The 15,080-nt window shown below is 56.3% G+C and overlaps 11 protein-coding genes across 11 annotated transcripts; 6 read left to right on the top strand and 5 right to left on the bottom strand.

Moving 5' to 3' along the window:
* Positions 1-9: 9 nt before the first annotated feature.
* On the bottom strand, positions 10-1,164 carry KL911_003469 (uncharacterized protein; the record flags this gene model as incomplete). The annotated part of the gene is made up of 1 exon (XM_043198652.1): positions 10-1,164. One exon carries the CDS (start codon positions 1,162-1,164, stop codon positions 10-12), a length of 1,155 nt encoding a protein of 384 aa, XP_043053800.1.
* A 398-nt stretch (positions 1,165-1,562) lies between these two features.
* On the bottom strand, positions 1,563-2,660 carry KL911_003468 (uncharacterized protein; the record flags this gene model as incomplete). The annotated part of the gene is made up of 1 exon (XM_043198651.1): positions 1,563-2,660. The coding sequence occupies one exon, from the start codon at positions 2,658-2,660 to the stop codon at positions 1,563-1,565; it is 1,098 nt and encodes a 365-aa protein (XP_043053799.1).
* A 1,171-nt stretch (positions 2,661-3,831) lies between these two features.
* Positions 3,832-5,286, top strand: KL911_003467 (uncharacterized protein; the record flags this gene model as incomplete). The annotated part of the gene is made up of 1 exon (XM_043198650.1): positions 3,832-5,286. The coding sequence occupies one exon, from the start codon at positions 3,832-3,834 to the stop codon at positions 5,284-5,286; it is 1,455 nt and encodes a 484-aa protein (XP_043053798.1).
* Positions 5,287-5,475: 189 nt separating this feature from the next.
* On the bottom strand, positions 5,476-6,005 carry KL911_003466 (uncharacterized protein; the record flags this gene model as incomplete). The annotated part of the gene is made up of 2 exons (XM_043198649.1): positions 5,476-5,677; positions 5,956-6,005. The coding sequence occupies 2 exons, from the start codon at positions 6,003-6,005 to the stop codon at positions 5,476-5,478; spliced, it is 252 nt and encodes an 83-aa protein (XP_043053797.1).
* Positions 6,006-6,130: 125 nt separating this feature from the next.
* Positions 6,131-7,558, top strand: KL911_003465 (uncharacterized protein; the record flags this gene model as incomplete). The annotated part of the gene is made up of 1 exon (XM_043198648.1): positions 6,131-7,558. One exon carries the CDS (start codon positions 6,131-6,133, stop codon positions 7,556-7,558), a length of 1,428 nt encoding a protein of 475 aa, XP_043053796.1.
* A 42-nt stretch (positions 7,559-7,600) lies between these two features.
* On the bottom strand, positions 7,601-8,680 carry KL911_003464 (uncharacterized protein; the record flags this gene model as incomplete). The annotated part of the gene is made up of 1 exon (XM_043198647.1): positions 7,601-8,680. The coding sequence occupies one exon, from the start codon at positions 8,678-8,680 to the stop codon at positions 7,601-7,603; it is 1,080 nt and encodes a 359-aa protein (XP_043053795.1).
* A 106-nt stretch (positions 8,681-8,786) lies between these two features.
* KL911_003463 (uncharacterized protein) lies at positions 8,787-9,548 on the top strand (the record flags this gene model as incomplete). The annotated part of the gene is made up of 1 exon (XM_043198646.1): positions 8,787-9,548. The coding sequence occupies one exon, from the start codon at positions 8,787-8,789 to the stop codon at positions 9,546-9,548; it is 762 nt and encodes a 253-aa protein (XP_043053794.1).
* A 59-nt stretch (positions 9,549-9,607) lies between these two features.
* Positions 9,608-9,991, bottom strand: KL911_003462 (uncharacterized protein; the record flags this gene model as incomplete). The annotated part of the gene is made up of 1 exon (XM_043198645.1): positions 9,608-9,991. The coding sequence occupies one exon, from the start codon at positions 9,989-9,991 to the stop codon at positions 9,608-9,610; it is 384 nt and encodes a 127-aa protein (XP_043053793.1).
* A 95-nt stretch (positions 9,992-10,086) lies between these two features.
* On the top strand, positions 10,087-12,444 carry KL911_003461 (uncharacterized protein; the record flags this gene model as incomplete). Its single annotated transcript, XM_043198644.1, has 1 exon — positions 10,087-12,444. One exon carries the CDS (start codon positions 10,087-10,089, stop codon positions 12,442-12,444), a length of 2,358 nt encoding a protein of 785 aa, XP_043053792.1.
* An 89-nt stretch (positions 12,445-12,533) lies between these two features.
* Positions 12,534-14,302, top strand: KL911_003460 (uncharacterized protein; the record flags this gene model as incomplete). The annotated part of the gene is made up of 2 exons (XM_043198643.1): positions 12,534-13,133; positions 13,223-14,302. 2 exons carry the CDS (start codon positions 12,534-12,536, stop codon positions 14,300-14,302), a joined length of 1,680 nt encoding a protein of 559 aa, XP_043053791.1.
* Positions 14,303-14,354: 52 nt separating this feature from the next.
* KL911_003459 (uncharacterized protein) lies at positions 14,355-15,068 on the top strand (the record flags this gene model as incomplete). The annotated part of the gene is made up of 2 exons (XM_043198641.1): positions 14,355-14,529; positions 14,692-15,068. The coding sequence occupies 2 exons, from the start codon at positions 14,355-14,357 to the stop codon at positions 15,066-15,068; spliced, it is 552 nt and encodes a 183-aa protein (XP_043053790.1).
* Between the last annotated feature and the right edge of the window lie 12 nt (positions 15,069-15,080).

The raw sequence follows: 15,080 nt of genomic DNA, 5'->3' as shown, positions 1-15,080 counted from the left end.
ATACAGTAATTAGCGTTTTGCGGCAGCAGCGTTGATGCGCATGATGTCGCCGTCCTCCACGACGTAGTTCTTGCCCACGCGCGCGATCTTGCCCGACGAGCGCAGCAGTTTTTCGTTCAGCGGCGCCGGCAGCTGCTCCACGTCGCGGTACTTGATCACCTCTGCGTTGATGAAAGTGCGCTCGAAATCGGAGTGGATCACTCCTGCCGCCTGCGGACAGAGCGTTCCTTCGCGGACGGTCCACTGGCGCGCCTCTATGGGCCCGCACGTGTAGATGCTGATGAGGTGCAACGCCCGGCGCATCTGCTCCACAATTTCTGGGATAGCAGAGCGCTCCCCAGATTCCACGGCCTCTGCTTCGTGCTCCGCGGAAAACAGAATCACAGGCGACTCGGCAGCGTTGTTGCGCACCCACTCCTGCACTTGTGTAAGAAACTCGTTCTTGCCGTCCAAATAATCTTGCTTGCTGCTGTTGAGCAAAAAGACCGTCGGTTTGGCCGTGAGAAGCGTGTAGCTATTGAGCGCCTCGATCTGGTCGTCTGTCCAGTCCGGCTTGTCCAGAATGCGCCGGCCGTCCATCAAGTGGTCGTACGCAATGGCCAGCGTCTCCTGGTGAGCCTCCCAGCGGGCCACCTCGTCTGCTGGCCGGTTTCGCTTGTTTTTCAGCTGCTTTGCGATGCGGTCGAGCGAGTTCTCTATAAATTCCATATCTTTCAGGAGCAGCTCGTCCTGGACGATGGTGAGGTCGCGCGCAGGATCGACGTCGCCCTCTATGTGGGTGATCTCGTCGTCCCGGAACCCGCGAACTACCTGGAAAATGCCGTCCACCGCTCGGATATCGGACAGAAAAGCATTTCCGAGTCCCTTATTGTCAGAGGCACCTTTAATGAGGCCCGCGATGTCGAAGATCTTCAGCACCGAGGGAATACTCTTCTGGGAAAGGTAGAGTTCTGCAAGCCTGTCCAGTTTGGGAGAATGCACGGTTACGATAGCTTCCTCGGCTTTTATGGTCGCGAAAGGGTAATTTGCAGGGTTGCCCAGCTTGCTCCTTGTGATGGCCTGGAAGAACGTGGACTTGCCGACGTTCGCAAGCCCGACGATGCCACTGGTGAGGTTGTTGCCGGGACGGCCAAATAGGGGTCTGGTGAGAGCTTTGGACGCCATGGCGAGATAGGCGGCGGTGAATTTTTCACATCGCGCAGGCACCACTTAGTGGCGGGTGCGAGGTGTCCCCGCCAAGGCCTCTGGGAGCGGAAACCACTCGCTGCACAGGGGCCTGGTAATTGGAGATCTACAGCTGACACACGGCGTCAAGCCCTCTTGTGCGCGAGGAAAGTGAAATTGGGCTTTGTACGTGTATTTGCGAGGCGAGCAGTGCAGACGCTGCAGCGCTACATGGCCAAAAATCGGCTGTCTTTTTCATGTGGGTGAAGCTTTACTGTTGCCGGAAAAAAAAAAACCAGCTACTAGCTCTCAAACGCACGATAGCCATCATGTACGTGGTGATTAACGCAATCAGGAATGTAGATTAAAGAAGTCTAAAAAAGTCACGTGGACATGGGTTATAGGTAGCGCCTTCTCTTAGCACTACGCTCGTCCAGGTCCAGCGGCACTTCAACAGGAGTAACTTGGCTGGCGCCCGCGGCAGACGAAACCGGCGTCGTGCCGGGAGTGGGGAGACAGGCCGTGTCAATGTGCAGCGACCGCAGCGCAGTGAGCGACTGCGACCTTGCATGAGAATGGCGGTGGTGCTGGTGGATCGGGGATGCTATCGGCGAGATAGGGAGGCTTGGATACAGCACGAGCTCCTGGACCGGCGACGCGTGGTGTGGGGAGTAGTTCGCGTGCTGCGGGTCCAAACCTCTGGCCTTGTGGAGGACCTGGGTGGCCAGGTTCGTTAGGTGGGGGATGATCCGGTTGCCAGAGTGGAGGTACTTGGCTCTCACCGAGGACGGCACCGCCAGCACCTGGTGCAGCAGACCGTGCTGCAGCTCGCCAAGCTTGTCGGTGGCCCCCGTGAGAGCAGCGTTGGTCAGCATGATCGATGCTGCCGCGATGGAACTAGGAGAATACGAATAGAATAGGTTTCTGTCGAAGTGTGCCAGCTCGCACAGGAAGATCGCTCCTTCCGTTCTCTCTTCCAGGTTGGGCCGCGAGTTGTTTGTGTAGAAGTTGACAAAGTAGTCTGCCGACGGCATGGACAAGTCCCATTTGAGCGCCGAGAGAATGTCCATCTCGAGTCTGAGGAAGTCCCCCTTCCGGTCAAGGTCGTAGCCTGCCCGTTTGATCAGCGCATTGACGAGCTTGCCCTTGGGCTTGTTCTCGTTGAACTTGGACGCAATCCACAGACAGCAGTAGCCCACAAGCTTGTAGTTCTTTTCCAGCACCAGCGCCTTGGACAGGTATCTGTCGAGCACTGTGACGGCGAGAGTGAAGGTGGCGTAGGACCAGGAGAGTTTTTCCACCACGTCGAAGATGGAGTTGAGCAGGGCGAACCTGTTGGGCTGCAACTGGGGCTGTAGGGGCAGCGGGCTCGGCCTTTGCCTGAAGAGGTGGTCTAGATGGATGAAATGGCTGTGGATGTCATTTCTGTATTCCTGAACAAGGTAATCGTCGGACCTGATTTCCAATCGATGGCCAACGGCCAGATGGGATGTCATGAACGATGCTTCAAAAGAGCGGATGCGTTAAGATGCTAATGAATAGAATGCAATTGACGTGTAGTGATGCAGTTGTATGATTCAGAATTGAGTGTCCATAAGGTGTGTGTCAGAAGCAACGTCCAGGGATGTTCGATGATCCAGGGAAGAGAGTGCTTATATATATAGTTGGCCCACAGGTAATTTCTTTTTGGGATGGCCGTAAGGTAGCACGGTTTGAATAAATGTGGCCTATTCATTGTCCATGGTTTTTGGACCGGAAATGCATCTAATAACTACAATCCCCAAGGGTCGGTTTCGGCTATTTCGTGAACCTTAATTTTTTTTGGTTGGCTGGCAAACAGCACGACTTCCACATTAGGGCAAAGTCCACTACTAGAGAGCGGAAATTAATTTTAGAAGCCGCTCGTCACAAATTTCCATACATTTTGGCTCACCCGATCCCGATCTGTCGATCCTCTGTACTACGACATAGGTTATGCGGAGTAAGCCGTCTAAAAAATAACTTTAAAATTGGGTTTTCATCAGATTACCTATAATGGCATTCTCCTAGTTTTGCGGGTGGAAACTGCATCAATGGCACGCGCTTGGCCATCGCAATGTATGTTGTGTCAGTAATCTCTGGCACGTCGCCGTCTGTACGTACACGGCAGGACTTAATTGCCTAGACGATTCCTTGCTCTAATGTGCTCCCGCTACTTTAGCTGGGACCCCAATACGCCCCTTCGCCTGCCAAATCTCTATGGCTATGCAGGCAAAATCTGACAATTCTCTTTTTTTCAGACTCAAAGGGAGCGGAAAAAAATGCAATGCACTTATCGCATCTATTTTACTGAAAACAATTAGCCGTACCAGACTGTTGGAATTGTAGACATTTTCAATCTCAGCCTCCGCGAGCTTATCGGCCGGACGTTGGCCAATTCGACTACAATAGGACGAAAGACTGTTCAAATATCAGGCAAACAACTTCAAGCTGCTGAACGGTTTCGCACGACCGCAAGCTACAATCGCGAGCGTGCCTTCGTTTCCCTGAAATACGCAGCATTCTTATAGCAACAATTGTGCCATTCACAAAATTTGATCTGTGTGGTCCCCAAAAAAGTAAGGCGGTGACTTCTTTTTTTCTAGATCGGTTTGAAAATTTTCCCAACTCCCATTCCAGACTTTGACAATGAAGAGGCTCCGAGGTGCCGAACACTCACAGAGAACCTTGAGAAAAAGTACCGCTGTACATGAAATCGACATCATAGACGCTACAGGGGCCATTCCAGCCGCGTTCGAGTCCCGTTACATTTTGAAACGGCAGCCGTGTCTAATTCAAGGCTTGGTGGCCGGGTTTGATCTAGAGTCGTTCCGTCTTGATAATTTGGCAGATTTTTTACAATGTGACGATTTTTTGCAGGTGGAGCGCAAGTCCAGCGGTGGTTACGGCACTGGAGAAAATAGGATTCGCCTGAAACTTGCAGATCTGGTGGACAGGCTGAATAAGGGTGATCACTCGCTATATTTAACGACCCAGTATGAAGAGGACGATTGCCTGTCGGACGCCGATTCTGACGGCGAGTTTCCTCAAACGGAAACTGCACATGTGCCGACTGATACGGACTCAGAACGGGGCTCGGTCGATTTCGACAACTTTCATGACGACTTTGATTATGACAGCGACAATTCCGACGACGGCGAGTATTCCGCTAGCGAAGGGCAGCCGTCTCTTGACACTGCTCGCACCCGTGTGCAAGAGCTTCTGCAAAAGCCGCTAACCAACTTATACCGCAGGTGGCCAATGGAATTGCTGCGGCCGAGCTTACTCGCTGGCTTGGTGCCGCAGCAAATAAATCTCTGGATGGGTCGTGCAGATCCTGATTCCCGACTGCTCTTTGACGAGTCCCAGCCGCTCCTAGGTCTGGGGAGATCGCTTCCCTCTCCAGGTGCCTCGTCGTCGGGCCTGCACCACGACCATGCCGACAACTTGTACATACTGATATCGGGGAAGAAAAGATTCACCTTGTTTCCGCCCACGGATGCTCCCAACCTCTACACTGTCGGCGACATTGAAAAGATTTACCCGTCAGGAGTCATTGACTACGTGCGCAACGAGAACGCGCCGTTCTGGAAACACGTGCGCGAGGACGGTGCGCTGGTGGGGCAGGTTGCGCTGTGGCGACTAGAGCGAGAGTCGCTCGACGAAGAGGAGAAAAAACGGCTCGAGGCTGTTGCAGAAAGGGAATCTGGCGTGCACGAAGAAAAAGCCCGCCACGGAAAGACCAAGAGTGACCCTCCTTCTTTCTCCAAAATACCTCCCGCCTTGCTGCATCTGGACGATGTGCAGGACGCCGTACAGCGGGCAAAAATGGAACGCCTCATAGACTCGGAGTTTCCGCGGCTGAAACAGTGTAAGCCGCTTCAGGTAACAATAGAGCCCGGCCAAATGTTATATCTGCCGGCGGGGTGGTTCCACGAGGTGTCATCTTTTGGCAGAGACGATGAGCCAGTTCACATTGCTGTGAACTATTGGTTTGCACCACCGGCAAGTCGCTCCCCGCCCCTGTACACCGACAGCTACTGGACCGAGGATTTCGACGAAACGAGCAAGTGCCTTCACATCCTGCACAGCCATAGCCGATAAGAACGCGGTTACCCTTTTCGGAAATATTGTGGTCGCGATATGCGACTTTGATAAGCGAGGGGAACACTTACATTCATGCAGCATTTAGCGTGACGCGTGGGGATTCCGGGGTCACGCGAGATCGCGCAGGAAAACCCCGGAGAACAAAAAAATTCAGCTCGCTTCGCGCATATGCCCAGTCACGTGACCTTAAAGAGAGTCGAGCGAAAGCCCTTTTTGCAAAAACTCCACTACCGACTCTGTTTTTGTGTGCACAGCCCTGATATTGTAGGAGCTAGTGTGCTGCCCAAACGGGCCCATTGGCATGCAGCGGGTCTCCTGGCCACTTTGGAGATGGCGCCTACGCCTTCCTGGACGCTCAGTTTTTTCGGCGCCCTGGCACGCCTTCTTCCTCGCTCCAAATTATCGGCTCCTGCGCCTTATCAAAATCAGGTCGGCCTACCTGAAAAATTTTTCACCCAATTAATATAGATATTGGTACATCAGAGACAGGTCGACCCTTCTTTGTGACGCAAAAGCGAGCCTATTCAAATAAGAACAAGTGTATGTGTTGAGCAGCGCGCCGGCGTCCGTGATACTAATCTCATAGTGTTTTCCACGCTTTTCTTATTTGATATCTTATCAGAGCGAGATATTTATTAGCTTAAATATCCCCAAAGTGTACGCCACGAGCTTGCGAATCTAACAGAGTTAAACTGGAACCCGAGTCCTGTGCGCATGCGCTGGATTTTGACGGATATCTCTCTATTCTAAGCCTGGCGAGTTGTGTTATCGTATTATTCACGTTACTAGCTGATCATCCCCAGCTTTTAGCGCTCCTGTGTGTGATTATTCCCCGGTTATCATGAGTACGACGGTCATGGAGCATGTTCCCGACCATGATTCCCAGACCCCGGACTCTCCCCTGAGCCCGAGCGACAGAAGCTCGACTCCCTCTTCTGTCACTTCATCTGCTGCCACAAGTGTCGCCGACACCGGCGACCTGACTAAGCCGGTGTCGGCCCCTTCTCCATCCAAGTCGAAGAAGGACGAGCGGCACAAGAAGTACCACAAGACCGCCAACCGCACGGTGGCCGCCGCGAGCGGCATCTCCACCACGGTCCCTGTGTCCGGCGAGCGGCCGCGGCCATCTCCGCACTCCACGCTGGACGACGACGTGCTCTTTGCCATCTTCGAGATTCTGTACGACCACGATCCCAAGGCCGAGGGCATGACTGTCAAGCAGATCTGTGACATTCTGGTCGAAAAACACCCCGAGATGGCCAAACTCTCCTCGAAAACGTCGAACCTGGTCTCTGCCAAGCTCAACGCCTACGTCAAGCGCGTCGAAAAGGGCGAGAAAACCATCATATACTCCCTCTCCAGAGACTGGGCCGACGCGTCGCCGAAGAGAATGGTGTATGTCTACCGCGGACTGCTCGCCAAAGACTACCATCTCTACGTCCAGCAGTACCTCGAGAGCCAGAAAGCGATGGAGCACACGTCTGTGGTGTCAGGTGTGGTTGCCGACCTCGACGCAAAAGACCTCAAGAAGTACAAGAAGGCGGCCCAGAACGCCGCTGCTCTTATGGCCGCCCAGGTCCAGACGCAGCACGGTCTGCGTTCGGAGGACTTTGGCGACAAACGGTCGCCGTTCCTGGACGCGTCGCTGGACCTCAGGCTTGCAAATCTGGCGGTGCCGTACGCCGTGGCTCCCGTCACGGCGTCGCTGGTCACTGCGAGTGGCGACTCCAATCCGAAGACGCAGCATCCTAGGGCCAAGTCCGTGTCGGCGTTTTCGAGGTCCTCGCCGGACTCCGACGACGACGTTGACGACTACGATACGCTGCGGTCTGCGGACGACGACGACGATGACGACGACGACGGTCTGCTGTCTGCTGGCTACCACAGACGCAGCTCCGTCATTGTCAGAGAGAAGGTCCCGTCGTCGGTCGGCAAACGGTCGAAATCCATGAGTTTCATCAACTCGAAAAAGCCGAGAACCGTGCACCTCACGGCCGCGGCTGCCACTCCTCGGATCCCCAAAAACGCCTCCCTGGTCAACAGCCCCACCGCTGCCGCCGCCGTGGCTGCTCTCCGAGCAGCAGTCATGAGCTTCAGCCCGCAGACAGAGTCTGTCAACACCATCACAAGCTCGATCCTGGCAGACACCTCTGTGGAGCCGTCGATCAGCATGAAGTGGCTGGAGACGGTGCGCTCTGGGTTCCTGACGCAGGAAATCGGCGCTCCAGAGGACATTTCGCTGGCAGAGCTTGATACGTTGTTCACGTGATATTCTTCTATCTTTTTGCTTTATAGGTATGTGTGGTAATGGTTAACGTTTGATGGGTGTATTTTGGCTTAGTTCCTGCTGCTGGTCCAGCTGCTCGTAATCCTTGTCCCAGATTTTTTTCACCCCGATTTTCTCCAAATGCTGCCACCATTCGATGTCTGCCGGGTCCAGGTCTGGCTCGCACCACACAAACCCTTCTCCCGAACTCACCCAGTACTGGCGCAGCATGATCTCCTGTTCAGGCTCGTTCACAACAAACCCCATCTTGTGGATACGGTCCACCACAGGCCGGCTCGCAAAACCCTCTCTGCCGTTGATTTCCGCGTCGCACTCCAGCACCATCGCGCACATCCTCATCTGGTCCACCTTCTTGTACCACGTTGCTGGCAGCGTGCCCTTTTCGAACCGCAACGCCCCGTTCTCCTGGCCCTTCGACGAGAACGCCATCATCGCCATGAACCCTGCGTTCGCCAGAAATGTGCCAACAGCACCGTATAGCCCGTACACCACATTTGACTGGAAAAACCCGGGCAGAAGAAACCTGAACGACAGGTCCATCGCCCCGATCGTGCCGCCAATGCCCGCAAAGAACTTTAGAAGCATCCGCCGCCACTTGACGCTCTTGAACTCGTAGTATCTGGGGAACCCTGTAGTGAGCTCTATCACGTCCAATGCCTCCCGGAATTTTGCGTCGTAAAGCAAGTTGCGCAGGGGTATCATTGCCGTCTCCACCTTTAGCACTTTGTGCGTGTTCTTCATGTAGTAGCACGTCAAAGCAAACTTGATACTGGCGACATGGGGCTTTAGTTTTAGGAAGTCTGCGAGTAATGCCTGGCTATAGTCGACTTTCTCGGCCAAAAACACTTTCTGCATCAGGGCGTTGGATTTCACAATCAGCTCGTCCTCTAGCACATTTGTTTTCTTCGTTTCATGGACCGAATCTTGGAACAGCTTGCACAATCTGAGGATCTCAAAAGCTGTGGTAGGCGGCACTTTGGAGCCATTGGAACCGGCGAAACTTGTGATATCTTTGTAGACAAGTTTTTCCAGCGTATTCAGCTGGTGCGCAAGCTGGCGCTGCGTGGACTGGCGCCGGATCAGAAGAAAGGGGGATCTAAACATGGTTAACAAAAAGCCATGTTTTCCCCACCTTTAATCTTTGTGGTGCAGAGATGCCAAAAAAAATTACAAAAAAATTTAAGAAAATTTGATTTTTTTATTTATCGATATGGCTGCTCCTACCGCTGTGAAAAAAGAAGTCTCCGAGCCAGTCGAGGCTCCTACACGGGTGGAAAATATAGAGCAAGACACAGATGCAGTACTAATTGACGCCGATGCGCCAGAAACAGAAGACAAGCCGTCCAAGACGCCCGAAGCGGGCCTCGTCCTGGACGAGTCTGGAAAACCCAAGTTCCAGTCGCAGGCCGCGTCCAACATGAAGGTCAAGCTAGAGTCGCGGAAGGTGGCGGTGCCCCCACATAGAATGTCGCCGCTCAAGAACGCATGGCCCAAGATATATCCTCCTCTAGTGGACCATCTCAAGCTGCAGGTGCGGATGAACCTGAAAACCAAGAACGTGGAACTGCGCACGTGCTCCAAGACCACAGACCCGGGGGCCCTTCAGAAAGGAGCCGATTTCATCAAGGCGTTCACCCTGGGATTCGACATAGACGACGCCATCGCTCTCCTGCGACTGGACGACCTGTACATCGAGTCGTTCGAAATCAAGGACGTCAAGACGCTCCAGGGCGACCATCTTTCGCGTGCGATTGGCCGCATTGCCGGAAAGGACGGCAAAACCAAGTTTGCGATCGAGAACGCGACTCGGACGCGGATTGTGCTGGCGGACTCGAAGATCCACATTCTGGGCGGGTTCACGCACATCAGGATGGCGCGGGAGGCTGTGATGAGCCTGATTCTGGGCAGTCCGCCGGGCAAGGTGTACGGCAACCTGCGCACGGTGGCCTCGCGACTCAAGGAGCGGTACTGAGGTGTACGGGTGTGTATTTAATGCATAGCGCGTGTACGGGTGTTGCAGATGAAAAGTTTTTATCGCGTGCTCGCTTGGATGTTTGCTCGCGTGAGGTGCTCGTAGTGTGGTCGTCTATGCACAAGTGGCCGCATCGGCAGGGTTGGCGTGTGCCATTTTTGGAGCCTGGGCGATAGCGCAGCAGCAGTGCCGAAAACAGACCAGCCCTCTTGTTGCTGCCGGATTCGGGCTCCGCACGCGCTCTGGCGTTCGTATTGCATCTGCAGAGATCGAGGTTCGGCCCGAATCGAGATCGCAGCCTTTGGGTTTGCGCCCCAAGCGCGACAAATCACAGTATGCGTATTGGTCGTGAGCGCTACATTGCGCAGGTACTCTGGCTGCGGAATTGTTGCCCTATTGTCTGCCACCCGCAGAGAAAAACTTGCGTCCCAATTTGGTGGCATCCAGGGGCCTTGGCAGCTAATTTTCGGAATCTAAGCACACGACTAACTTATTCCAGCTTAAATATCATCCTACGTCCTCTTTTTTGTAGGCAACCATGGCACAAGGAGAAGAGGAACTGTTTTTCCGGGACCCTCCCGCAGCCGCGGAAAAAGAGCACCGCTCCAGCGTCGTGTTGAGGGCCTGGCTCGCGCTTGTATCGCCCTTCACGTTCGTCTTAAACAAGTTTATTCGCCTACTGCCGTCCTCGAGCAACCGCAAGATGTCCGTGTTCACCGTCTACGTCGGGCTCATGCTGGTCTTCATCGTGCCCACCATCTTCTACATGGACGAGAGCATCGTTCTCCCGTCCAAGAGCAAGTACGAGGTCGACTCGGAGACCTCTTTCCGCAAACTCCAGAAATCGCACACCGACATGCTGGCCTATGTGGTATTGCCTGCCGACAGGCACACGGAGCCGCACACGCCCAGCCAGACGCTTTTTGACCAGCGTGTGGCCGCTGCCGCGTGGCTGAGCCACCTGAAGCAGCACCTGAAGGACAACCACGGCGTGCTGGACCCCGACTTCCAGCTGCCCTTCTCGTGGGCCGAGTGGGTCGACCTCGAGTCCAAGCTTGTTCTGGACAAGCGCCATCTGCATCTGTGGAAGAGTTACCACCCAGAAATGCAGAATCGCAAGTTCTCCGACCTCACCTGTGCCGACTTCAGGCTGCTCTACGCCGACAGCGACGGGATCCTCGAGACGTGCACCGACATCAGCCCGGAGGAGCGCGCGCGGTACCCGTGGTACCCGTTTTCGTTCAGAATCACCGACCGCACGGGCTCCAACCTTGCCGAGGCCGGCCGGATCCTGTATGGCGCGTCGTACATGCTCATGACGGCGCCGCCGCCCGCTCGCGTGCACTTCATCGGCGCCGGGCTCAACAAGTCGTCCGTCGTGCTGCTGACGGAGCGCGACCCGGTCTCGCACGTGCCGATCGTCAGCAACCGGTCCAGAGACATCTACTCGATCGGCGCAGAGCTCGTCGACAACGAGGCCCGTCTGCGCGGCGTTTCGGTAGACAGAGTGCGCCGCGACGGCGTGCGCATCGACAAGATGGTCGGCGAGCTGTCCGCCCTGTTCAACTACGACGCGTCGGTGCAGACCATCTACAGCGAGGACGAGCTCGTTCTCGACAAGTCCTACCTGCTCAAGCTGGACGCCCAGGTCAACGTCATGACCAGCGTCGAGATGACCAAGCAGGATTTCGTGTACGAGCACGAGGACATCATGAACAGCATGAAGCAGCGGATCGAGAAGCAGCTCGAGGCGGCGCCCGACACCAACCTCGACGCGCTGTTCGACCACCAGCTGCTGAAGAACATCGAGCGGGAAATGGACCTGTTCGAGGCCAACGGCCAGCACATGCCGTACCTGCGCGAGGCGTACGTGAACAACACGAACCTGGGCGCGCATTTCGACTGGCGCTTCTTCAACGGCATCGACCACCCGCAGGAGTACCGCAAAGCGATCATCCACCGGATCGGCCGCGCGTGGCTGCGCTTCTGCTACCAGTCGGGCTTCCGCACGTTCGTGGCGTACGGCTCGATGCTGGGCTGGATCCGAAACGGGCTCACGCTGCCGTGGGACGAGGACATCGACGTGGTCGTGTCGGTGGACTCGCTGTACAAAATCGCCAGAAACCACAACCAGACGCTGATCGTCGACGTTTCGTCCGAGGACAAGTACGCCGCCGGCATCGGCTCGTACCTGCTGGACATCGGCCCGTCGTTCTACTCGCGTGTGCGCGGCGTCGGCGCCAACGCCATCGACGGCAGAATGATCGATACCATGTCTGGGGTTTACGTGGACATCACCGCGATCGCGTGGACGCCGGACTACTTCTCGCAGCACGGCATCGACGACGTCCTCCGCACGCTTGTGGACCCGGAGTACCGAAACAAGATCGACAGGCTCGAGGACAGCGACAAGGATCGCTACCGCGAGCAGATCGACAACAAGGCCAGAGACATGCAGAGAGACCACGAGATCTACCACTGCCGCAACGACAACGTGTACCGGCTCGACGAGCTCACGCCGATGGTGCCTACGTACTTTGAGGGCGTCCGGACGCACGTCCCGCACAAGTTCAAGCAGATTCTCGACAGAAAGTATCCGAGAGCGTTGGAGCGCACCACAGAGCCGGAAAACCAGCCGTTCCGCACGTACAAGCGAAACCTGCGTCTCTGGGTGGACGACGCGCAATGTCCCGGCGACGACAACGAGGGCCTGCTGTGCCGCGACGAGGACGTGCTCGAGGAGTACGCCCACACCAAGGACTACACGGCCCGCCACCTCGAGCTCCTTAATCACATCTACGACAATGCGCTCAGCATCGAGGATGAGACCGTGCCGATGCGGTACGACCAGTTCATCGTCAGGTACGCCCAGCGGCTCAATGCCAGGCTCGAGTAGCATATAGACTAATATGGTGGAGCGGTGTAATATGTAATTGAATGATTTCTTTCAGTTTATGGTGCAAAGGTGGAAAAATTTTGCTCACTATGTTTCGCAACGTGACCAAAGTGCAGCTGTCGCCGCTGCTGCGTCGCTGGCAGAGCACGCGCGCCGCCGAGTCGGCTCGTCCTCGCCCGGGAAACCCTCTGATGAGCCTCGTTCACGACGACACCGTCACGCTGTCGCAGTTTTTCGAGCAACTCGAGCGCTCCGTCTCCAAGCTATCCGACGCCAGCGTTGACAGAACGCTGCCGCTGGGCCACATGTTGATGAACAAGCTGCAGACGCTGAACAAGGACAACGCCGTGGTGAAGGACTCCGTGCTGTTCAATCGGTTTGTCGACATTTTGGGCGAGAACAAGCTTCTGCACGTCTCGCACGCTGACCGTGCTGTGCAACGACTGCTGGCCGAGTCCAGGTACGACAAGGCGCTGGATCTGTGGCAGCGTCTGCTGGAGAAGCTGAAGGAGCTGCCAGATGGCTTCAAGGACACCAGAGGGGCCAGATATGCGCCCGAGGCCGTTTTCCGCACGACAGGCGTCGTTGCGTACGTGCTCAAGACTCTCGGCGACAATGCGGTTCCGGACGCCGCCACGCTCGACTCGCTGGCCGGCGGCGTCAAGCTGACGCCGCGGATGGTGGACTCCGTGCTGTGGTCGCTGAAACTGGACGACTCGACCGCGGAGAGCGCCAAGAGCGCGATCCACAGCCACTTTTTCAAGCCCGACCCTAACAGTCCAGCACTGCTGAAGGCAGCCTCTGTGGCTGCCTCAGACGGCAGATACGACCGCGTGGAGGCGATAGTCCGCAAGCTGTACACCGCGAGGGAAAAGAGCCACGAGCCGTTCTCGGAGCAGACCTACGCCAAGCTGATGGAGCTGTGCGCCGCAACCGGCAAGTACCAGCAGGCGCAGCAGCTGTGGACGGAGCTGACCAAGGCAGGCGTCAACCCGACCGTCCAGACGTGGAACCAGCTGCTCAGCGTGCACGCCAAGTCGGACGCGCCGCAGAAACTGCTCCGAATCGAGAGCGTGTACAAGCTGCTCACAGAGAGCGTCCAGCCGGACGCGCAGACCGCGGGGATTATGATTTACGGGTATCTGGGCTGCCGGGAGCTGAAGAAGGCGCTGGACTTCTACCGGGCGCAGAAAGACACCGCGTCGGCGCAGGAGCTGTGGGATATCAGAAACACGCTGCTGCGCGGCCTGGTGCAGAACGACTACATTGCCGAGGCAGAGAAGTTCTACAACGTGTTCCGCGCAGAGGCGAGGGCGCAGCAGGTGGCGTTCGAGCCGGACATCCGGTTCTACAACTCGCTGCTGCGGCATCTGTTCGCCAAAGACGACGTCGACAGGGCGCTGGCCACCATGGAGGAGATCTTTGCGTCCGACACCCTTACACCGGACGTGGCAACGTACACGACGATCATCGACGTTCTGGGCACGAAGGCGAGCCGGACGGGCGTGCCGGTGGAGCTCGAGATCCAGAAGCTGATGGAGACGATGATGGCCAGCAAGATCAAGCCGAGCGTGCACACCACGGGCGCTCTGGTCAAGATGCTTGCTGCGAAGCCGGAGACGATCGCGATTGCGGAGCAGCTGGTGACGCAGCTGCAGAAGGACAAGCGCCGGATTTCCGACGTTATCTACAGCACCATGGTCACTGCAGAGAGCAAGCAGGGCAACGTTTCCAAGGCTCTGGAATATTTCTACGCAGCTCTGGAGGCAGGCGTGCCGCTGACCACGCAGTTCTACAACTCGATCTTCCGGGCCTTCAGCATCAGCCCGGACGTGGGCGGGCTGCGTCGCTTCTTTGAGTTTGTGCAGCAGAACGCGACCCAGAAACCAAACTTTTACACTTTCTACTACATGCTGCGTGTGGCAGACGTCCAGGACGACCATGCCCTGGCGCAGTATGTGATCGACGAGCTGGCCGAGGCTGAGCTGCCGGACCTCGGTTCCCGGCTGCCGGAGATGCTCGAGAGGTACAAGAAGGCCGGCCTCGACGTTCCGGCCCGTCTGCTCGAGCCTGCCGCACAGACTAGTCTGTAAATAGGTGCGGGGGGTAGTTGAAAAAAATAAAGTATAATTTATCCTATGCTTGTTGGGTTTTTGGTCTTGCTCGCCTCGGCGGCGGCGCTGACGCTCGACGAGAGCGCGACGTACCAACTTGTCGCGCAGAACGACCGCACTCCCCCCACCGAAGTCGCAGAGCTGTTCCACGCCGGCAGGTGGCGGATGGTCGCCAAGCAGGCCCTCGACGATGACGAGTACTGCGTGTCGCTGGCTTGCGACGGCCGGCCGCTGGCGCCGTGCTTCAACACGAAGAAACTCAGCTTCCCGCTCCGCGACACGCTCGCCATCGAGCTCGCCAACGGCTCTGTCGCCGCCCTCTCGCTGCTCGAGACGGCCGCCGAGACCCCGGCCGTCCGGCTCGTGGCCGCACACACAATTCTGCCCCCACGCGAGGACGCTCCGCAACCCCACGTAGCCGCGCCGGTGGCCGAAAAATCGTTCGTCCAGAAATATTGGATGTACTTTGTGCCGCCGCTAATTATTCTGATGGTGATGTCTCCCCAATAGACTCTCAAACTT

Source organism: Ogataea haglerorum (assembly GCF_019207285.1).
Source record: "Ogataea haglerorum isolate 81-453-3 chromosome Unknown 81-453-3_NODE_9_length_481884_cov_97.824832, whole genome shotgun sequence".
Lineage (NCBI taxonomy): Eukaryota > Fungi > Ascomycota > Pichiomycetes > Pichiales > Pichiaceae > Ogataea > Ogataea haglerorum.
Note: the sequence above shows the minus strand (reverse complement) of the source record. Positions and strands in the feature narration are given on the sequence as shown.